The 22588-nt window shown below is 33.5% G+C and overlaps 1 protein-coding gene across 1 annotated transcript in view; it reads left to right on the top strand.

The window, feature by feature from the left end:
- Pld (Phospholipase D) overlaps positions 1–22588 on the top strand; it is a 53857-nt gene that overhangs the window by 21935 nt on the left and 9334 nt on the right. The window contains exons 7-16 of the mRNA XM_085959048.1: positions 6135–6266; positions 6375–6523; positions 8856–9088; positions 9243–9347; positions 10211–10350; positions 11071–11277; positions 13529–14067; positions 15239–15371; positions 15813–15912; positions 18497–18581. Of these exons, the coding sequence (XP_085815174.1) occupies positions 6135–6266; positions 6375–6523; positions 8856–9088; positions 9243–9347; positions 10211–10350; positions 11071–11277; positions 13529–14067; positions 15239–15371; positions 15813–15912; positions 18497–18581 (1823 nt within the window). The remainder of the gene's footprint in view (positions 1–6134; positions 6267–6374; positions 6524–8855; positions 9089–9242; positions 9348–10210; positions 10351–11070; positions 11278–13528; positions 14068–15238; positions 15372–15812; positions 15913–18496; positions 18582–22588) is intronic.

Here is a 22588-nt window from a genome sequence, read left to right as displayed (position 1 = left end):
CAAAATAGCATATAATGCTCGGTGTGTACACGAAATTATTATCATTATGCACTGGGTTTTGTTATCAGTTATCACACTGTTCATTATTTTTTGTGACATGATAAATGGGTGTATTGACATAAAAGATTACATTTGGCGCTAATTACATAAATTATAGCAATTAACTCTAGTTCTACTCTGTAATGCTTAATGCAGTTGAAGTACTTTTTATCTACAAAACACGAGAAATCAATTGCTTATCAGTGTATATTTATACAAAAAAAATAGGTAGATTATTCTAAGTGATTCATTTGAAAAATAAATCATTTATTTTTATTACTAAAAAATGACTAGCTCATTTTTTAATGGTAAAAAATAGAATCGGTTTGGGTATTATAGTCTTATGAGTCGAAAGACTTTTTTTTTCTTCATCTTAACTTTATATTAAGTACATAATCATTATCTATTCAGCCAAATATTATTAAGTTTTTTTTACTCTTTTATATTGTTACCTACCTTGCGACATTATTTCAAATAATTGCGGTTACTAAGAAATGAACAATTAATTTAATTAATGTCATCTGTTGATAGTCTGGCTTAGTATTTCTGCAGATGGGTACACATTAGCTAAATGTTTTTAACACTTTTAATAAATAAATCTGGACCAATTTTGTCCGCCTCAGATGGACATTTTCAGTTGAAAATGTTTTTCATTTTATTAAATTAATCAATAATACAATACATGGTGGACATGAATTAAATTCGAACACCGGACGATTTATGATGGTATATTTTCTTATTATAATACTTGATGGCGATTTTGCAATGTTTATAATGTAGTTTAATCTGTATCCATAGAAAAATTTATATTCTGTACATTGGTGCATTATGGCAGCTATAAATACTTTTTCATAAGCATAGTTTTTGTCAATTCATTTCGACGCTTTATTATAATTTAAGTACCACACACTATTCTTTGCCATTTAATGTTCAATAAATATTCTAAATAATGATAGATCAGTGTATTTGGCTGCCTACATATCTATAATGATAATCTCTTCTTTCACAGTAACATATAACTGCAGTAAAATTGTATTATATTGTGAATGCGTTTGTTACGGTACAAGTTAAACATATTTTTTGTTCAAAATAGTCAAAGCATGTTCTTATTGTAATTATTAATAACACAATAATTTTTACATGAACAATTTATGGATTGATAGATGCAGGCAATATCAGTATGAAATTTGCTATTTTAATCAATTAGCCTTAGTTACCTTTTGTCAGTTTTATTTCATATGTGGGAATGAACAACCCAAGCATTGTCAGCATATTCTTCTTCTCCTTCGATGGCGCTACAGCTCAAGTTGAGCCCTGGCCTCCTCCACCACCGTCCTCCAGCCGGAACGGTCCTCCGCACGTCTTTTCCAGTTCATGATTTTTAGCAGCTGGTTGGCATCTTTTGTAATGTTGTCACCCCATCGTGTGCGTGGCTTTCCCACTGGCCTTTTCCCCCCTGGGTTTCCTTCAAGGATCTTCTTCGGTATCCGTGACTCAAGCATGCGCTGGACATGGCCTGCCCAGTTTAGCCTCTGGAGTTTTGAATCTTGGTATAAGCCGTATAGTTCCGTGTTGTACCTAATTCTCCACACCCCACCATCATTCATGGGTCCGTATATCCCCCTTAGGATCTTTCTCTCAAAGCAGTCCACCATTTCAGCAGTTTTCATATTTAGTGTCCATGACTCGCACCCGTATGCAACGACTGTGCGTATGACGGTTTTATTGTCAGCATAGGTCTGCGATATAGGAGCTGACCTCAATCTATAGTCAGCGCAGTATCCAATTATCATATACGTCAATAAATAGCCGACCTTAACTTATTGAATATCCATTTTCACCTACAGTCAGCCAGTATCCAATTATTGCAAACTCAATAAAATCGCTGACCTCAATTATAATATTCATTTTCATCTACAGTCTGCGTAATATCCAATTACTGCGTATTCAATAAAATTTATTGAATTTATTAAATGTTCATTTCAACGTACTATATGTCTATAAATGTCAATAAATTGTGGATCGCAATTGATTGGGTATTGAGTCTCTCATCGTGCCTCAAACTGAACATTCTCTCACCCCGTTGTACCTTACACTGTTTAACTGTTGCACATGTTTGTACATTATCTATTCAGTAATAAAGACGCAAAGCACAACCCACTCCAACAACCACTACCAGTAATTTTATTCATCATCAACACATTGAATCCCAATCATATACAGTAGACTCCCGATTATCCAGGATAATGATGGGGAGAGGTGGCACGGATAAACGAAAAACACGGATAATCTGAACTATGGTTTTTTATTTTTAAAATACACCCGATCCACTTTTTGCACGGTTTCGAAATAACACGTTTTACAAAAATTACCGATTATTTCTTATTATCTTTTATTTACACTTATTACTTACTTATTTTTTTGCTTTAACACGGTTTAAAAAAACTAAAAAGTATAAAAATACGTATGTATGAATATATTTATCAAAAATTGCATTACAATGGACCGCACGCCACTGTTGACTACATTATGTTGTTACCAGATGCCGCCCAGCATACATACGTACATACATGGCGCCACTAGTCAGTCACTTCGGGTTCGATACGAGAGACACGCCGCGTGCTTCGGCGTCAGTGTCATTAAATATTTACAGCGGTGAGGATCGGGTGTACTACATATTATTATACATTTCTAAAGCAGACAATTATTTTAACTTGTTTAATACTCATTATTTATTTAGAAAATCTGTGATTTTGTTTTGTTTGCAGGAATCTTTAAATGATTTTTTAATATCAGTTTGAATTTCTGTAAGAGCCATTATATCGTTATATTCGAATTGCCATTGGTCGATCTACTCTAATAAAGTGTCAACAGAAGTCAGTATCGTATTGTGACTGATGCGATTGATAATTACTATTGTATCGCAATTATCATAGTTACTCCATGTATCGCATCCAGTATTTTGATTTTTTTCAAATTAAATTCATGCACAGATAATCCGCAAACCGGACAATCCGCACTGCTTTTCTCGACATTTTTGTTACCTAAGTATATATTTTACCACGTTTTTATTAGCTCGTATTCTTGTTTATCCGGTACAGATTTTTCTTGTGTGTCTAGTATGAATTTTTTCTTGTTTGTCCAAGATTTGTATAGGACGATTGAAGATTTTTTTACTATCTTTCCGACTAGCTAGACATTTGAAACTTTTCGAATATATTATCAGAACACGACGACAATGCATTCTTTTAATACTTTTAGCCATTTTTAAGCAGAATTGAATTCATTTTCAGTTAATTCTGTTTTGTATGGAAAGTTATTATTGTTGGTTGCTAAGGGGGTCCTAGCAACTAAATTATTAATATATACGTGCGTTACTATGGAAATCAATATGAAATGTCAAAACGGCATTTCAGTATTCTATATTTATTCAGTATTTCTATCAATTACAATAAAAAGTTTGGTACTGTTCGGTTATACGGAATACAGCGGAAAACACATTTTGAAAATAGCCGATAAACTGGATTATTTGTTAGGTTAACCTAACCAAACCTAACCTACCCTAATTAACCCAAACTAACAAATAATCCAGTATATCGGGTATTTTTTAAATGCGTTTTCCGCTGTATTCCGTATAACCGAACAGTACCAAAAGTTTTTATTAATACATAGAATTGTCAAGTTTCTATGATTCAAAAGAAAATTTAAAAACGTGGTATATAAAAAGTTCTTTTTATCTTGTAATTATTTTTGTTACAAGATCTCAACAATAAAACAAATAAACTTATTTAGTTATTACACATATTTTATAGACCACTATCAGTATTACCTAACTAACTACAAACAGATTGTATAGTTTTTTTTTTTCATATCAAAGTAATATATTGATTGATAGTTGGGTGACCTTGACTGTTTGTCTGGTTCTGCTCATAGTTACATGCTGTTTTTTTCTGCTGTCTGTTGATTGAAAATATTATTTGGCAACGCCTAATGGCCAGTCTCCATTTGATAATTTCACGGTTCATGAAACTCAACTTGTCTGTTGAACATGTCTTAAGCAATGACAGTCATTTCTATCGGTGTTTTTTTCAATTCTGTTTATTTGGTTATTATATGTTATGTAGTAAGTGTTGTAAACATAAAATTTTTTCATTTATTAAATCATTTTTTTTTATTGAATACCAAATATACACACAATTTAAGAACGTTACGTTTTACGTCTTATTAATGAAAACACAGAATTTTGAAAAACCTCTGAAATGTAACTATTAGAGAAAATCCTAAAATAATAGTTTGACTGAATGGGATTAAAATCATATTTTTCACAAAGCTCATTGCCCTTCCATTGGTAGAATTGTTAACGTATTTCGTCGCCGTAAATGTCAAGGGAGCCAGTCCACAAAATCATAATACTGAGAAACAGGCGCGCAAAGATTTTGTGTGACAAAAAAAGTAACATTTTTGTATTGAACTTTTTTGTTTATAACGATATAACGGTGGAACTTTGAACATAGAATTATACTTTGTGGTGTTATCTTTTTATTATTTTGAACAAATTACTAAAAAAAATAGTATCTTAGAAGTTATGTGTGTTACATCTCTTGACCACTGAATATTGAAATGTACAGTTGGGACACGTGTGTGTGGTAGTCAAAAGAGTTGTGTGGCTTAAATCCATTGACCACTGCATCTTTGATGATTTTAAAATGCTTTTGTGTACTTTACTCATTTTTGCCAAATTTGTGGCTTGGCTCCCTTGACATCTACGCCGACGATTTGTTAGGATTAATTTGCATAAGTCATTGAAGGATTTGTAGTTTGAAGGATGAGAGCACTCACCTTGGTAGTGAAAGATGTGAACTCTATCAAGGTATTTTTCTAGGATAAGTTCTAATAAGTATGTATGTTTCTGAAGTTTTTCTAAATTATATTATTATTTTTGGTTGACTTGATTGTTAAAAGAAATAACACACTACTTTTATTATACAAAGCGAAATACGGAGTAAGACTAAAAATAAATGAACATAATGAATGGTTGTCAATTAATTACCTATAAAATAATTAATTAAAAATTTTCTGTTTTTCTGATATCCCCTCAGTAATGATTTTAGACGTCAGTTCTATTCCCCGTTCATTTGAGGTTTCCGTTTTGGTCCGTTCAGTTGTAAAACGGCAGTGTATTTAGATGATTAGTTTAGTTATCCGTTCAGTCTCAGTTGACAGTTCAGTTCGGAAACGGCGATGTATATTTACATATTTTTATTCACTAAAAATAAATATAATTTTTATAATAACTTTCTAAACATATCAATTAGTATAATACAGTACCTATATTTGAAGAAATAATAATATTAAAAAAGTAGTATGAAACATACGACAACATAGTAATTTACACGTTAATTTAACTGGCAACTCTAAAAACGGATACGATAACTTATGAAAAACCCATCCTGTCTTGTCTCCGTTTCGGTTTCAGTTTTGCATTTATACGTCAGTTTAACTGACAGTTCGACTGAAATGGAGACTGACCGGACAGCAAAACTAATCATATAAAAGCACCTTAATATCAATTTACAATGTATTGTCTTACACTTCTGGTTTCTTGACTATTTCAGAGATATTTAGTCCTTACTGCATTATGACATAAATGTCAATGTGACAGTTGAAATGGTTACTAACTAAAATTGTATTGGTTTATCAATAACCAAGTTTCTTTAAATTTTTAAATTAGAGTATTAAAAATCTTGTCTCACGTTTTAAAAATCCTACTACTTGTTCGTAACATGAACACAAAATTTTGTAATAAATTTGCACAATATTTATGAGTTACCGAACTGTAGGACACTTATGATTAATTTTGTATCTCTCTATGTAGATAACAGGTGTCTTCTAACTTGTAACAGAACGAGAATAGCTATAATTTTAAATCCTGCTCCTTCGATTGGGTCACCTTTGACTGCACCTACTCTTCAACAAGCAGCATTGCTGTTTGTAATATTGATTAAACATTTCTAAATTAAAAATTGTTTAATCAATTTTGAATCACTACCAATGTATGTACATAATATTAATATGATTAATTGTTTATGTTTCAGATGTAATTACTTCTGTAGTTCGATTTCATGCGGAAAATGGCGGGAACGTTGGTTCTTTTTGAAGGACACCTGCTTCGGTTACATCAGGCCTAGAGATGGATTGATCAAGTCTGTCATGTTGTTTGATCAGGGGTAATGAACAATTCCTTTCATACTTTTTTTTTATAGCGCTATAACCAAACAATATAACATTTCGCAATTAGTGCCCAGTGCCATAATAGCTCTCGATTTTTTTTTCAGATTTGAAGTTTCAAGTGGAATGTATTCATCGGGCATGGGTAATGGATTACAAATATTGAATTTGAGCAGACAAATGGTCATCAGACTATGGACGAAGAGAAAAAGCAAGGAATGGAGAACGCATCTAAACGAAATAGCAAACTCTACAAGTAAGTTTTAATTTTTTATTCAGTCCTTATTAGTGGATGTAGCATCTGAAATATAAAAACACACAGGGCTCTGGCCTGGTGGCCTGAGCATAGAAGGGGCCCGATGTGACGGGTCGACCAAATATGTGAGATAAACGCACATTAAAAATTTGTTCTAACTGTAAAAGAAATCGGCGCTATTTTACTTCAAGAATATTAACATTTTAAAATATGTGGTAGGTAATGCGATACAATTTTTGAATATTGTATGTCGATACTCGACAAGTCCATAATTCTAGTACAGTACTCTCTCAGTAATCCGCCACCCCAAAAACCAGACAAGTGTCCAAGCGGCGGATTATAGTGCATATGTTACACCGAATGTGCAAAATTAACTATTACATGAAATGGGCAAAATTTTAGCTAATTCATGTAATAGTCAAACCTGTCGCCTTATTCATAAATTAGGTAAATTTTCTGCTGAGTACATGAATTCGCCAGGGTATGGAATTCTTGAACTGTCAATATGACAGAAGAAAAAGTAAATTTAATACGGATGGTTTTATTAGTTATAATTGGACATAATATATTATTATTATTATTAGGTTAGGTTAGGTTTTGTAATTCTGAATTAAATTATTCAACTGAATGTCCATTTTGAGGTTAGCTATCAAGTGTCAACAAACTATCACAAACATTCAATCGACCATTGCAAGTTTGATACCCAAGCACGAATCAAATCGCGAAAATACTTTTCAATAAAATTCTATATGAACGTCATTGTAGGATTGGTATATTTTTATATTATAATCAATGACATTTGACACATTTGTTTAGTTTGATTAGTTGCAAAAAATACTACCGGAGCGCGATCATCTATTTTGACCATAGATAATATATGTACATTTTGACCAATGCCTGAGCATTTGATACATTTAGTTTAGTTGCAAAAAATACCACCGTAGCGCTACTATCTAATTTGTCCAATACATGAAGTAGGCAGAAAAATTACTGCCGAATGCACGCACTCTTCAGATATTTTGTCTAATTCATGAATAAGGCGACGGGCTTGCATTTTTCATGATTTAGGCAAAATTTTGCCCATTTCATGTAATATTCAATTTCGCACATTCGGCGTGACACATCCATACAAAATATGGTAAAAATTAAAACAGGTATTTCATAAAAATAGTTTTTTTGAGAAATTTGTACTAGCAAATTACAGTTTTATTTATAATCAAAATCAAGACATATTTACTAAATTATACATATTTTTAAACTAAGTTTATTAACTAAATATTAAACAGTAAATCACTTGTTGTAAATCAGTTGTTCAGTGAGGCAGATATTCTTGAATGCCTTAGGATTCCTGGCTTTCCTTTTGACCAAAAGCTTCAGTTTGTGTGTCCCGGTTGCATTGGAGCACTGCATAATTGTGATGCGGTCCTTGGGCACCTTCCTCCCTGGTACATTACTTTTTTTGCAATGTACGTTTTACGAAGGAGAAGTTTCCAAAATAAACATGTCTCATCTGCGTTGTATACTTGTACGCGGCGGACTACTCAATTTGACAATCGAATACCAGCAAATTATAAAGCTTGATTTTGTGCTTTCAACTAGTAAAAATAACGGCGGATTATAGTAGTTGTCGGATAATCGTAATATAGAGTGTACTGTAGATGGTTTCAAAAATAAAATTGCTAAAATAACACTTACCCATAATTTTACCTCAATTACCATTTGGAAAATGCTTTTATAGCGTCACATTGCCTTTAATCTTAGCGATAGGTAGGGGGCTTGCCAAATATTCTAGCCTGGAGGTCTGTTTCAGGATGTGGGGGCTATGCTCGTAGCCATACCTAGGTCTACTAAAATAAACTTCATTCGTTCACAAACACAGAATTAGAAATGAATGCGGTTGAAAAATAAAGTCTGCCTACTTTGCAATACGGGTGCATATTGTATTAGCATTCTTGTCCTATTCGGCTTACGTATCCGTCTAAATAATACAGCACATTATTCATCATTATTGACGCTGCTATGATTCACTGCCGCCGCTTCCAATTACGTTGGCACAGCATCATTAAAATAAATCTCCTGTTGCCTAGTCCAGTCATCCTAGTTTCGGCCATCTAGATTTTCTATTGACCTTCAAGAATTGTATATTGTATATGGTTGAAAAATAAACCCCTACCTACATTATCATAAGAGTGCATATTGCTAATAATTGTACATTAAAAAAATATTAATATAGTTTGATTAATTGTAACAATTGCTAGGTAAATGATTGATAACTTCTGTTTCCTATTTCATATCTTCAAAAAGTCATTGACACAACGCATTTTGTTTTTAGGTCGTGATTTTACCTCTCCTAACCCACATCACTCGTATGCCCCAATCAGAACCGCTACAAAAGCTTGTTCGTTTGTGGACGGCGCTGGCTACTTGAGTGCAGTTGCCGACTGCTTGGAGGGGGCCAAAGAAGAGATCTTCATTACCGACTGGTGGCTTAGTCCCGAAATTCATTTGAAACGTCCCGCCACCAGTGATTACTGGCGGCTTGATCAAATCCTGAAGAGAAAAGCGGTAATTATTTTTGAAAATTGTATTTTTTTTATATTTATCTATGTAAAACCATTTCTTGTAACTTCCTTCAAACCAAAAACACTGAACTTTCCCACTTTTATATTTCTTACTTGTATTATCTGAAACTCAGGTGTATACTTTCAAATTTTCACAGGCCCAAGGGGTTAAAGTATTTGTCTTGCTTTATAAAGAAATCGAGATGGCTCTCGGAATTAACAGTTACTACAGCAAATCACAACTCAACTTTGCCAATATCAAAGTAAGTAAAATTGAAATTCATTAATTTACCCATGTTATCATGAATATGTTCGGCTACATTTTTAGCTAATAATTACCTATACGAGGACTCTTCCCTCCCAACCTCTCCCTCTTCCTGCTCTGACCATCGGTCCCTCTTCACAACCTTGACCCCTAACTACCCATCGCTCTACTCATAATGTGCAATAATGCAATGTTTACGTTCCATTATCTCTAAAAGTAGATGTAATCAGGAAACTCATAGAGAGTGAAGGTTTACACTTAAGGCTATACCTCAGCTGAGTCATGGTCTGAAAAGATCGTGACTAGGCGATGCGCGGATTGCGGGTCGCGGTCGCAAATCACACAAGCCGAACGAAATATAATTTATCATAAAAGTTCAACATGCATCCTTTTTATGTTATGTTTATTATTATATTCGTAATAATAATAGTATATTCATTGACATGTTTTCTTTTTCAAGTACATGCGGAACGTTTTTTAGTCATCTTAACACGATTTAAGAATATTTTTATCCGACTCCATTGGAAAAGAAATTAACGTGCGAACAGGTCGACTATCCCTCTCCGAATGGCAACGCGCCGCAAAATTTCGTTCCACATAGTGTTGAAAATTATTTGCCGTTTCACTTATGTACTCTCTTAACAGATAACATTATTTTTGAAGAATATTGTCGGACCTTATTTTACCGGAAAAATTATTATACCTATAGCATCAACGCATAGTTCTTAACCATGGTTAGTATTGCACCTGTGGCATAATTGGTAAATCACATTACCCAGAATGCACTTGACAAAAATATTTTTTCTTATAGGTATATGTTAGGTACTGCGGTATTTCAAATTTATTATTTCTATTGAACAGGTCATTCGCCATCCAGATCACGCCAAAGCTGGTGTTTTTTTGTGGGCCCATCATGAGAAGATTGTTTGCATCGATCAGACCATTGCCTTTGTTGGTGGAATTGATCTGTGTTACGGGAGATGGGATGATCATAAACATAGGTTAGTGTTGATCGTTTATAAGCAATAATTGATTCATATCAAAGCATTAAAGGCTCAACATTACAGGAAAATTTTGATGTTCGACAAGCAGTTACAGTACTTTCTCACTAACCCGCCACCTGAAAAACCAGACAAGTGTTTCAGGTATTTCGTAAAAATGTTTTGAGAAATTTGTACTAGCAAATTACGGTTTTATTTATAATCAAAATGAAGTATTTACTAAATTATACATATTTATAAACTAAGTTTATTAACTAGATATTAAACAGTAAATCACTTGACTCAACCAGTTGTTCAGTGAGGCAGATATTCTTGAATGGCTTAGGACTCCTGGCTTTCCCTATGACCAAAAGCTTCAGTTTGTGTGTCCCGGTTGCATTGGAGCACGGCATAATTGTGATGCGGCCCTTGGGCACTTTCCTCCCTGGTACATTACTTTCTTCGCGATTGAACGTATGTTTTTCGAAGGAGAAGTTTCCAAAATAAACTCTTCTCATCTACGTTGTGTAGTTGTATGCAGCGGACTACTGAATTTGACAATCGAATACCGGCGAATTATAGAGCTTGATTTTGTGCTTTCAACTAGTAAAAATAATGGAGGATTATAGTAGTTGTCGGATAATCGAGCAGCCGATTACTGAGAATGTACTGTATATAGTAATTATTACATGAATTGCAAACCCAACGCTGCACGTATTAATATTTAGAATAATATTTCAGATTGACAGATCTGGGAAAGCCATCCAGCGCTCTTACCGCTCGACCTAAAACAAAGAAAAAGACTTCTAGCAGTCCTGGAGGCAACGATGACTTTGTCCGACTCGGCAACAGGATGGCCTTCGATGAGGATGAAGGTGCAGTCGGTCATCTGGCTGAAGACACCAATGAAACAATACTCGGCATAATGAGAACTGGGAGTCAAGATAGGTGGGTTCAGAAAATTTTGACATAACATCTAAGGCAGTTCTTTAGTGATTTTCCAGGTGAGAAAATAACATTTAATTCAAGAAATCACAGCACACCTGTTGAAAAATAATTTAACTGTGTGAAGTTAATAATAACCTCAAATTATTTGATTAAATATATCTTCAAGTTTATATTTTAATGTAATTTTAATGTTTATATTTTAATTATGACAGCGGTTAACATAGAGACATTTCTCATGTTCGTAAGTGAACATGAATCTCTTTGACCTACCTTCTGGGATACGAGTGATTTTGAGAATGGTGATACGAATAAACACCCACGGTGGCCGCGCGGCTTAAGCGTTGAACTATAATGCCGTGGGTCCCGGGTTTGAATCCTGGGTCTGGCAAGTACACATATTGTTTTTCAATTTGTGTCTGTCAGGGTATGGACCTAATAGGTTGAGCAAGTGGCTGACATCCATTTCTCGTAAAAAACAAAATCTGTTAATACAAACCTCCACTCTGTGGAGGCCCATATTATGATCCTATTAGGATCGGACATGGTCGAAAGAAGATAGAATTAGATTTTTTTCTATTAAATGATCTTCATACAAGCAAATCAAAAAAAAACTAATCAGCTGTTACTACTTCTCAATTAATAAAATAGGTAAACGAATTATATCCACATATCGCTTTCATTTCATTCAAGACTCAAAACAACAAACATATTTAGTTTTTTTTATAATAACTTTTCAAAAATCCTTGAAAACCTCGAATCGAAGTTCAAAATTATACATACATATTTAGTTATTATTCAGGAGATTTTTGCTTGTCATTGTTAAAAATTAAAAACCCTCATTAATTTTTGTCTTTGTGCTACTGTGCTACTGATCCAAAATTTGTGTTCTGGCTCCGGTCAAAGAAGAACAAAAACATTTAAACATTCAATATTAGTTACACTTAGGAAACAGTTTAGAACGAATGCATGCTCACGATAAAAGAAATAGGAAAATAAATGGGAAAACAACACTAATTTATGACGAAAAAATGTTTTACCAATAAATAATAAATCAGTCACCAAATGTGCTCATTTTGCATGGGTATAAACACTCCTTTATCTGAGAATTTCATAACAAACACTCTAAAGCGCGAATTATATTATGGTGCATGTTGCGGACTATCACGTGATGTCACAGTAAGCTGCCGCTACGGGGAAAAGTGTGTAATGTCGTTTTTCTTGGTGTTTAAAATGTTATCAGACTTATGCTCCCATCCCGTAGCACATTTTGAACCTTTAAACTAACATTGTCAGTTGGTAAAATCTGCCGAAATCACTAAAGCAACAATGAGGTCACCTCACGTTGAACTACACTTCATCGACACGTGCATGACTCAAAATCAGGTTTTTTTTGTTTTTAGCGGTTGGCACTATGTATTTTCTAAAAGGATGTTGTCTATTATCTATGGTCTGCAGGTTGGGTTCTGTTCAAAATATTATCTGTGGATGTCATGTCGCAAGTAATTTTAACGTACGCACATGTAGAAACTGTTAAAATCAATTGAAATTAGCATGTATAATTGTTAATAATTCAAATTACTGATACATTTTAGGTAGTTGGCACTCTTCATCAGTGTCATTCTTCAGTGAATTACTAATTAATACAGAGATGGTGATCGTTCAAAATATTCTGCAAAATGACAAAACCATAGACTAAATTTGTTAGCGTGACAGTAGGCGACATGCACCTCAATTTGATCCCGCAGTAGGTACCAATATAAGGTCTAATGTGTTTAAGATGCTGACACAAAATAACAACAATACTGCTCCTGTGTCCATAGCACGGCTGCAAATTAAATGTACACGCGAGTCATGCTCAGTGCACTGAACGTGTTGACGGAGAAATGGCTGAAAGGCTTCAAGTTTTTTTCAGGCTAGCACAGTCTTAATCGTATTAAGGTGGCGACTGATTTGTGTCATTGTCATGTAATGTAACATGATACAACTCGAGCATTACAGCAGTCAGAACAGCGAGCCGAGCCGAGCCGCTCGATGTGTGTGCCACGTGTTCCACTGGCTTTCGATCTTTTCACAAATTCATTTGTGTGACAAGTCAGTACAGGTCCATGCGTTCGACTGAAAATGGAGCACGATCAAACAGAGTGCTCAAAGTGAATATTCGCAGAGTCACAACAAGCTTGCTACCGATTTTATTATTGCTGCATTATGATACGAGTCAGTTATTATATTCATAATCTTCCTCTGTTTTTAGCGAATCCAGTTCACCAGATACTATTCCACTAGCAGCATTAACATTAGAACCGCAGCCTGTCAATACTTTACCAGTGCTCCAACCTGGAGACCATCTCCTGATGCCCAACGTCCGAACTCCACTACCGTCAGATACCATCTTCTTGCAAGACCATTACAATCCTGAATTCAACCACAAAAAAAATGTCATGGAAACAATTACCGGAAAAGGAAAAGACTTACTGCATATGTTCGGTGGGGATTCACCTACTGAAGGAAATACCACTGCCACAGATGAAAGAGAGAAGAGGAAAGCGGAGAGATACGCAGCGTCAAATAAGAGTCTCTTTTTCCCGGAAACTAACCTCGATTCGAATGTTGCCGTCGCCAATAGAATGCGTTTGTCAGATATTTATGAAGATGAGAATTCATTGAGCGGTCATGACAGGTCGGTTCAGGAAGCCATAGTTGGTATGGGTGAAGATTCGAAATTATGGATGGGGAAAGATTATGCCAACTTTATTGTTAAGGATTTCGTGAATTTGGACTCTCCGTTTGATGGTGAGTGTATCCTAAAATTTCAGTTTGCTCTGTAAATTTTGCTTGGACACGGTGTAAACCATTGTTGTGGAACATTATCAGAACCTAAAAATAGGAAAACTGAAAATATAATAATAATTAAAGCAGTGATTAAATTACCTGCTAGTTATTTCGCATTTCAGATCAATTATCATCTCGCATCTGTCAAAAACTGCTAGCATTTCAACACAATTTTGGATTCACTCCCTCGTAGTCCAGCGTGTAAGATACTGGTCTTTGATCCAGGGACTCTGGATTCGATTTCCGGTGAGGTCACATTATATCGTCGGTGTTTCGTAAAAAAGGCGAATCAACCATTTTGGCGAAATCGAGATTTTAATGAAAATACAATATGTACCCCACTAGCTTTGTTGTGTAAAAACGGTGAATTTATATCTCCACAGGAAAGTACTTAAAAACGGTAATCGACTAAAATTAAATTAATTAAAATTACGAATAAAAAGCGAATGTAACATATTAGGCCTTTTAAAATATCATATAATAATGCCTATTATAATACAGTATTCTTTCTAAGCTTTATTATAAATTTGTTAGATATTTATAATCATCTACAGGTCATAAACAAATAAATGTCAATAGTTAAAAATCCTCCTCCTGTAATATAGCATTTTGGTTAATTCGCCCTTTTTACAAAACACCGACGATATTTATGTGATTTTCTCAAAGCCTGGGTTTGTGATTGTTTCACTTCTATTACTAACCACACTACTGTCATCGGGCCTCATGGCCAATTGTTAAAAACAAAAAAAGTGGATAAACCCTGAAACTAAATACATAACAACTAATTACATACATACATTGGATGTTTCAAAGGTGAAACACACCAAGGCACTATTAAATGAAACATCAAAATAAGCGTAAGATAACATACATTGGGTGTTTAAAATGTGAAACACACCAAGGCACTATTAAATGAAACATCAAAATAAGCGTAAGATAACATACGTTGGGTGTTTCAAAGGTGAAACACACCAAGGCATTATTAAATGAAACATCAAAATAAGCGTAAGATAACATACATTGGGTGTTTCAAAGGTGAAACACACCAAGGCACTATTAAATGAAACATCAAAATAAGTGTAAGATAGCAACAATATTTTATATGATCTTATGATTGATGTTGTTTTTTTAGATCTGGTGGACAGGTCGACAACTCCTCGTATGCCGTGGCATGACATCTCAGTGATGATCGAAGGCGCCGCTGCCAGAGACGCTGCAAGACATTTCATTCAGCGGTGGAACGCTCACAAACTGGAGAAAGCAACGTATGTTTTATTTAATTCGTATATCGTCTCTGTTCTGGCAGAACACACTAACTGGAGAATACTAGTTTTGAGTAATTTGACTTTGAAGTTGTTAAAATGTTTGAAATGGTCTATCATGTGAGTTTATTAAGTAATCGTAAAAAGGATGACTTTAAAATAAAGACCGTTTATTTATTAAGAAGGTTTCCAGACGGTAAAGTTTGAAATAAGGAACATTTTGGTATAACTAACTCAATATGTCATTTTTTCGAATTAGTGTCTTCTGCCAGAACAGTGACGATATGTAATAATTATTGTATTTTTGTAACAAAACATTCTATTTTTTGTCATTACAAATTTCATGTTAATGTATTTTCAATTTTATCTCATTTGTAACATATTATTATTATGTATTTCCGCTGCAGTATATATGAAGTTAATTAATTTTTTGTTTTGTTTTAGGAATAACCCATCATATCCATATCTACTTCCTAAAACATACACAAACATGGATGTACCAGATTTGTTGCCGCACATTGAAAAATATTCAGTTACCTGCCAGGTATGTTTGGTTTTACTATGATTTTTGTGATCAAAGAAATCATAGTAATATGGTAATACAGTACTCTCTCAGTAATCCGCCACCCCAAAAACCAGACAAGTGTCCAATTAGTGAAAGCGGCGGATTATAGTGCATACATAAAAAATATGGTAAAAATTAGAACAGGTATTTCGTTAAAATAGTTTTTTTTTTTTGAGAAATTTGTACTTGCAAATTGCAGTTTTATTTATAATCAAAATCTAGTATTTACTAAATTATAAATATTTATAAACTAAGTTTATTAACTACATTAGAACAGTAAATTACTTGACACAACGAGTTGTTCAGTGAGGCAGATATTCTTGAATGGCTTAGGATTCCTGGCTTTCCCTATGACTAAAAGCTTCAGTTTGTGTGTCCCGGTTGCATTGGAGCACGGCATAATTGTGTTGCGGTCCTTGGACACTTTCCTCCCTGGTACATTACTTTCTTCGCGATGAACGTACATTTTACGAAGGAGAAGTTTCCAAAATAAACCCGTCTCATCTGCGTTGTATATTTGTACGCGGCGGACTACTGAATTTGACATTCGAATACCGGCGAATTATAGAGCTTGATTTTGTGCTTTCAACTAGTAAAAATAGCAGTGGATTGTAGTAGTTGTCAAATAATCGAGCGGCGGATTACTGAGAGTGTACTGTATAGTATATTATTGTGTTAATTGTGCCAGAACCTACCTCGAAAAATCCTAATTTAGAGGTGTCCTATCAGTGTCACTTTTTTGTCAATGTCTACTTTTCAAACAATATATTTTATTTCATGCAGTCACTAGGTTTAGAATCCTTTACTCACAGAAAATTTGGCACGGCTTATTTGCACGCTCTACCCTACAGCGCGATAAAAAAATACGTTTTTATACTCGGCCTCAAACCAACATATTTCTAATAATACAATTAAACACGTTTTATACGCATGATGTTTTTGTGAAAACTGTAAAAAAAATATATATCTATATTCTATATTTATAATAAACCACCCTTTTTCAGATGAACATTCATGTAAAATTTCAAATAGTAATAAATAGTAAGTAATGATTTTTTTAGTAACAAGTAATAACATCTATCAACATAAAATAGAACTAACGATCTCAATCGATAATGAAGTACTTGTCACAAAAACAGTTGACCAAAACAGACGTTTACCGAACTTATATATACACATATATAATATATTATATAGATTGAGGGTACTATTTCCAAACCCGGCTCATTCCCAAAAACATATTTTGCGGCAAATGCAATAAACTTTTATACAGGCAAATATAAGACTAAGTTGTTTGATTTTTTAGTTAATTTGTAGTGTAGCATATTTAAAATAGAATACAGAGGGAAACTTATTCATTTCTATATTAATTAAGAATCTATTTACATTTAATGTTTGGATCAAGCCCAGTTTGGAAGTGACAGTTGGAATGAGCCATTTTTGAAACTTAACAATTTGGATTAATCCGCCTATAAAAGTATGTAACCAAATGACATACCACCAAAATGTTACAGACAGTTTTTGGATAGCAATTATGACCGGTTTCAATTATTCGTCAATCAGAAAAATTAATTAAACAACAAGATAAAATTTAAATTTTGGTAAACACCGAAATTTTTGGCTTCATTTCATTGCCATTTTTCTAGCTTTTAATGCTATAACAGATGAAACAGTGACATCCATTATATTTATTTATACAAATAACCGCTTCGATTAATCAAAAAACACTTTTAAACTAGAATTATATGAGGAGCGGTCACAACACAATTGTCATACAAATAAAATTGTACCGAACACTATTAACCACGTGACCCCAAAGCTGAGCTCCCATTGGCTAATGTGAAACGATTCGTCTTTGAAATTAAATGTGGAATAAGCCACGTTTGAAAGTTTCACAATATTTTGCAATGATATTTTGTATGTAATGAATCCGGGTTTGAGATTGATACCTAAAAATGTATTTTTCTTTACAAAATGATATTCAAAGTTCATTTTTCGACAATATTGGAATGAACCAGGTTTGGAAATAGAAGCCTCGATTATAAGGAGTAGTCGATATCAAACCTCAATCAAGCAGTTCACAAATAATCTCTCAATTGAATAATCATTAATAGACATAAAACTTCCAAAATAAAGCCATTCTATCATGTGATATTAAAATAGACATAAAACAATAAATAACCATAAAAACGGTTCTGTGTTTATTATGTATCCATATAGAAAAGACTAAACTTAGTACATAGTTGGACATAATACCAAATTAAAATAGCAAACAACTACAAATTTAACCATACTAAAAATGTTATCAAATTGTTCTACAAAATTTTTCATGGGCTCGTTCTTTATGATATATTTTTTGATCTATTTGTTTATCATGCAAGATGTATCTGAAGCCAAAAAACTACTTAACAATCATGTTTTGCTGTCATTCTTCAAAGTATACACATCCATGCCAATTGGCCCAATCAATGCCTACTTTATTTTAATATTCACCAGTAATATTGTTATTAGAAATTTATAAAGAGTGGATTTATTAGTTAAATAAATAATTGTATATTTGTAGATTCTGCGCAGCTTGACGTGTTGGTCAGGAGGATTCTTGGACCCGGAAACAGTTGAACAAAGTATCCATGAGGCTTACATGGTGTCATGTTATTTTATAACATAACACACTAAGTCAAGGAAGTCTTTACGAGGGCAACACTACGCATAAGTACGACCGGATCGCGCCTGCGCACGGGATAGTTTGTACGGAGTTCGTGACACTATTTCCGGCGCTATCGGAGCTAGCGGGCTTTTGACACGTAGGCGAAGCGAGAGTCGATCTCTCAGTCCTGATCGTTCGAAGGAAGCAGACGTCTTGGCCAGTTCCGAGCCTCGGGCCCTGGGCACAGGGCTTTCGATTTCCTGACGTTTTGGAGACGTGGACGATGATCATCTGAAGGACGTCCCCCCCACGCCAGGAGATCGGAGTAACTCAACGGTCCCCACACGTTTGAAGACGCACTCCTCGATTCCGTCCTGGAAGGAATCGAGGGCAGCGAAAAGGCTGGAGAGCCTTTTGTGTGATCGGTATTTATTGTTATTTTATGTTACGGTCCACCGACCGAACTAGTCTTTGTTTCGAATTAGCTTTTGGATTTTTGTTCTAATTTATTTAAATATTGTATCGCATTAGGTGCTCGTGAATCACTTAAGTAATTATACACTTTTATACACTGTAGCCCGCAAGTTATCTTATTTATTAATATACAATTGTTGAAATTTCTCTACTTGCTTTTCATTTAATTTTCCTTATCACAATTGTCTCTATGCATCAACATAGAGTGGCGCTCAAACCGAGATATTTATATTTATTCCATCAATATGTAATTTATTATTATACAGGAACATCCAACGAATGAGTGTAGTAACCGGACAGGTAACTGAGGTCTTAGAGGTAATAAGTCAAACCACCCACGACCCTGCATCCTATTTCCCCGAGTCTCATGCTTATCCCCAACATATCCCTATTCCCTATATCCCCATCCTTCATCCCCAACCTATCCCTATTCCCTATATCCCTATTCCCTATATCCCCATCCTTTATCCCCAACATATCCCTATCCCTATCCCGTTCCACATTCCCATCCCATCCATACCTATTCCTAACCCCGACATAAAATCCTTTTACATGACATTGGCACCCAACAAGCATCGTGTTTCTTTTTGAATATTTCTTTTCCAAAACACGATGACTTACCTCCCAAAGACTACAGTTATTTGTTTCGGATTGTGAACTCGTTCGTTATTTTGTCCTAATATTCTAAATTTTATTTGTTCCGTTAATAAAACTTTAAATTTTGCTAATCACGATTTCATACAATAATTGTTACCGTAACGGTATTTTGTTTTCAGAGTCATTAGTTCTAATTACACTGATTTTTGCCGGCTCACTTTTGGAATTTTTTGGTTGACCGTCGTGGAGTTGCAAGCGAATCCGCACGGCGTGATTTTAGACGCATTTTGATATTTTTTTTTATCAATAGTACTTATTAAACTTATAAATTAATTAATGACAAATTAAAACGTATTATTTGCGTAATATTTTTCTTAAAATTTTCTGGTTCGGTGGTCGTAACTATGTGTGTTATATTTTTCATATATTTATATAGTCTTTTATTGACTTACGCGGTACTTGCAAGAGACGTCGGACTAGTCTATGCGGTATGCGCAGATTGGCGATCTAAATGATAGAGATCAATACGTCAATTTTATCATTGTCCTTGTGGAATTTATTTAATTTTGTGTTGTAAGTTACAATTATTCCTTCGCAAATTAATATTAAGAGTGTTATATATGGTTTACACCTAATTTTGAAATACAATTTGCACATTTATCATCAATACATACTTCTTCTATAATTTATGTGATACCCACATTATTGGTATGGAAATGTCAATATTTGGGCATCGGAATTTGTGTTAACCATTGATTGTTTCAGCAAAAAGTTTGTTTAATGTTTAGTATGGTGCTATAAGTGATTTAATAAAGTTCCAAAGGAGAAGGAAGGATGTTAAACTAGGACGATATCGACATGAACATTTATATACCTACTGGATGACAAGAATTATTAACCTCAAATTTGACAGAACCATTGGATTGAAACATACTATGTGGATGTAACACCAAATCAATTGGACAGCTGGATGAACCTTATTATGGAATGGAGTTTACAAAAGGTCCTTTCGTTCCATTTCTATATTGTGAATAATTAATAATTTCTATACCTCGAATAAAATCATTATCGGGTCTTTCATTTTAGTCGGCAGTCGCGCTGTCATCGATTATTTGAGTGATTTATTTTCATTCTTGTTAAAATTTGACACTAAATTATTCTGAATTCATTTCTTCTTAATTATTAACTTTCTATTCATTTTATTTTGCTATTACAATTAATTATTTGCGTCGGTAGAATACATTTATTTCGGATAATATGTTTTTACATTGTTTTTTCTTACTTGTTTGACAGTTCGATATTAGTTTTTTCAAATCTGTTCTTTTTATAATGTAGACAATTGAAATTATTAATTTCGCGTCCATTATTGATAAAATTGAAATAACCTTTCGTTCATTGAAATAAATTTAGTCATTTTTAATTCCTATTCAATTATTCATATTCCAAATTGATTTCTGGGTAAAACTTTAAACGTCAAGCGCGCTTACATTTGCAGTCGATAGATGACACCTTCGTAGAATTTATTTGAAATATTTAATTTCAAGATTCTGTTCTTTCGTAAGAATGATTATTTATTATACATAAATAATTATTTTTACAGGTGAATATTTTTAATAAAATTTTCCTTCTTAATTCCTATATAAAACTTCCGTCTACATATTTTTTTGAATCAATTTAATTTTTTCTCTCCTGTCAATCCTTTCTAATTTAAAGACATATTTTTTTTAAAGCTTTTTGATTTCATTCTAGATGCTTTCACTCAACTATATGCAACTTTCCGTCCTCTCCTAATTTTTTAAAAAAAGCATATAAGCTAACATTAATTAATATTTTTAAATTCTTTTTTTTCTCTTTTCAAATCCTAGCATTCAGCTATTTATTATTCATAAACATTCAATTTACTTTCACTAAAATTATTAATTACATTCTTTTTGATTTTGCAATTTTTTTTATATAAATAAATAATTATTATTTAAAACTTCTTTATATGCATTTAGAGTACATTTTAATTTTGAATATTCTCTTTCATTGAGATTTAAAAATTTTCTTTGAGTATTAAAATATTTTTCTTTCAAATACAATCTTGAATTGATATTTAATTACATTTACATTGGAACTAACTAAATTATTTTTTCTTTCAATTTAACTTGAATTTAATAATTGATTATTTTTTTTGCTTGTTCAGCGTGCTTATTTTACTGGGCAAATATTTTTTAAAAATGCTGATATTTTATTTATTATCAACTATGTTTGAAACTTTTAGGAGTTGTCAAACCTTCATTCAGTATGACACACAATGTCAGAGATTTTTTCTTTTGTTATTATGGAAAGGTGTGTTTCCGTGCTAGTCACACTCAACAAATTATTTTGGAATTTTGTCAGGGCCGCATTTTAATAATGCCTATTTATTAATATTCAATTTTTTCGTGAAGGAATTTTGTACTGTTTGGTCTTTTGTCTATTACACACCTCAGATATTTATAAATTATAATTATTATTTTTGCTCTTTTACAAGCTTCTTTTTTGGATTGATTTTCTTTTTATCGAATTAATTATCGCAAATTTTATACATATATTATGTCATTGAGTAATATTTTCTATTATAAAATTCTATATTTCTTTATTTCAATTTCTTTGTGAATTTTTACTCACCTATGGTAAACTATTTCAGTTACTGACTTCTTTCCTGCACATGGCAATACACCCTTGTTCCGGTGAACGTCCATCGCAAAGGTGGTGGTTGCAGACCTTTCGGGAAGGAGGCCTACTCAATTCATACCACACATTCAGCATCTGGACCTACTTTTGGTAAACAAGCACAGTTCTAAATACTACCATAGTGCCAGGATGAGAGTTATGGTGTTCCCGGAAGACGCAACCGCTGTCTTGGCGTTTGGAAGGGCCTGTCAGTTTAGCTACCTAGTGATAAAATATCTA

This window comes from Rhyacophila brunnea, unplaced genomic scaffold, assembly GCF_057557595.1.
Source record: "Rhyacophila brunnea isolate RB1 unplaced genomic scaffold, BYU_Rbru_1.0 scaffold_8, whole genome shotgun sequence".
In the NCBI taxonomy this organism is placed as follows: domain Eukaryota; kingdom Metazoa; phylum Arthropoda; class Insecta; order Trichoptera; family Rhyacophilidae; genus Rhyacophila; species Rhyacophila brunnea.
The sequence above is the reverse complement of the archived record's forward strand: the minus strand, read 5'-3'. Positions and strand labels throughout refer to the sequence as shown.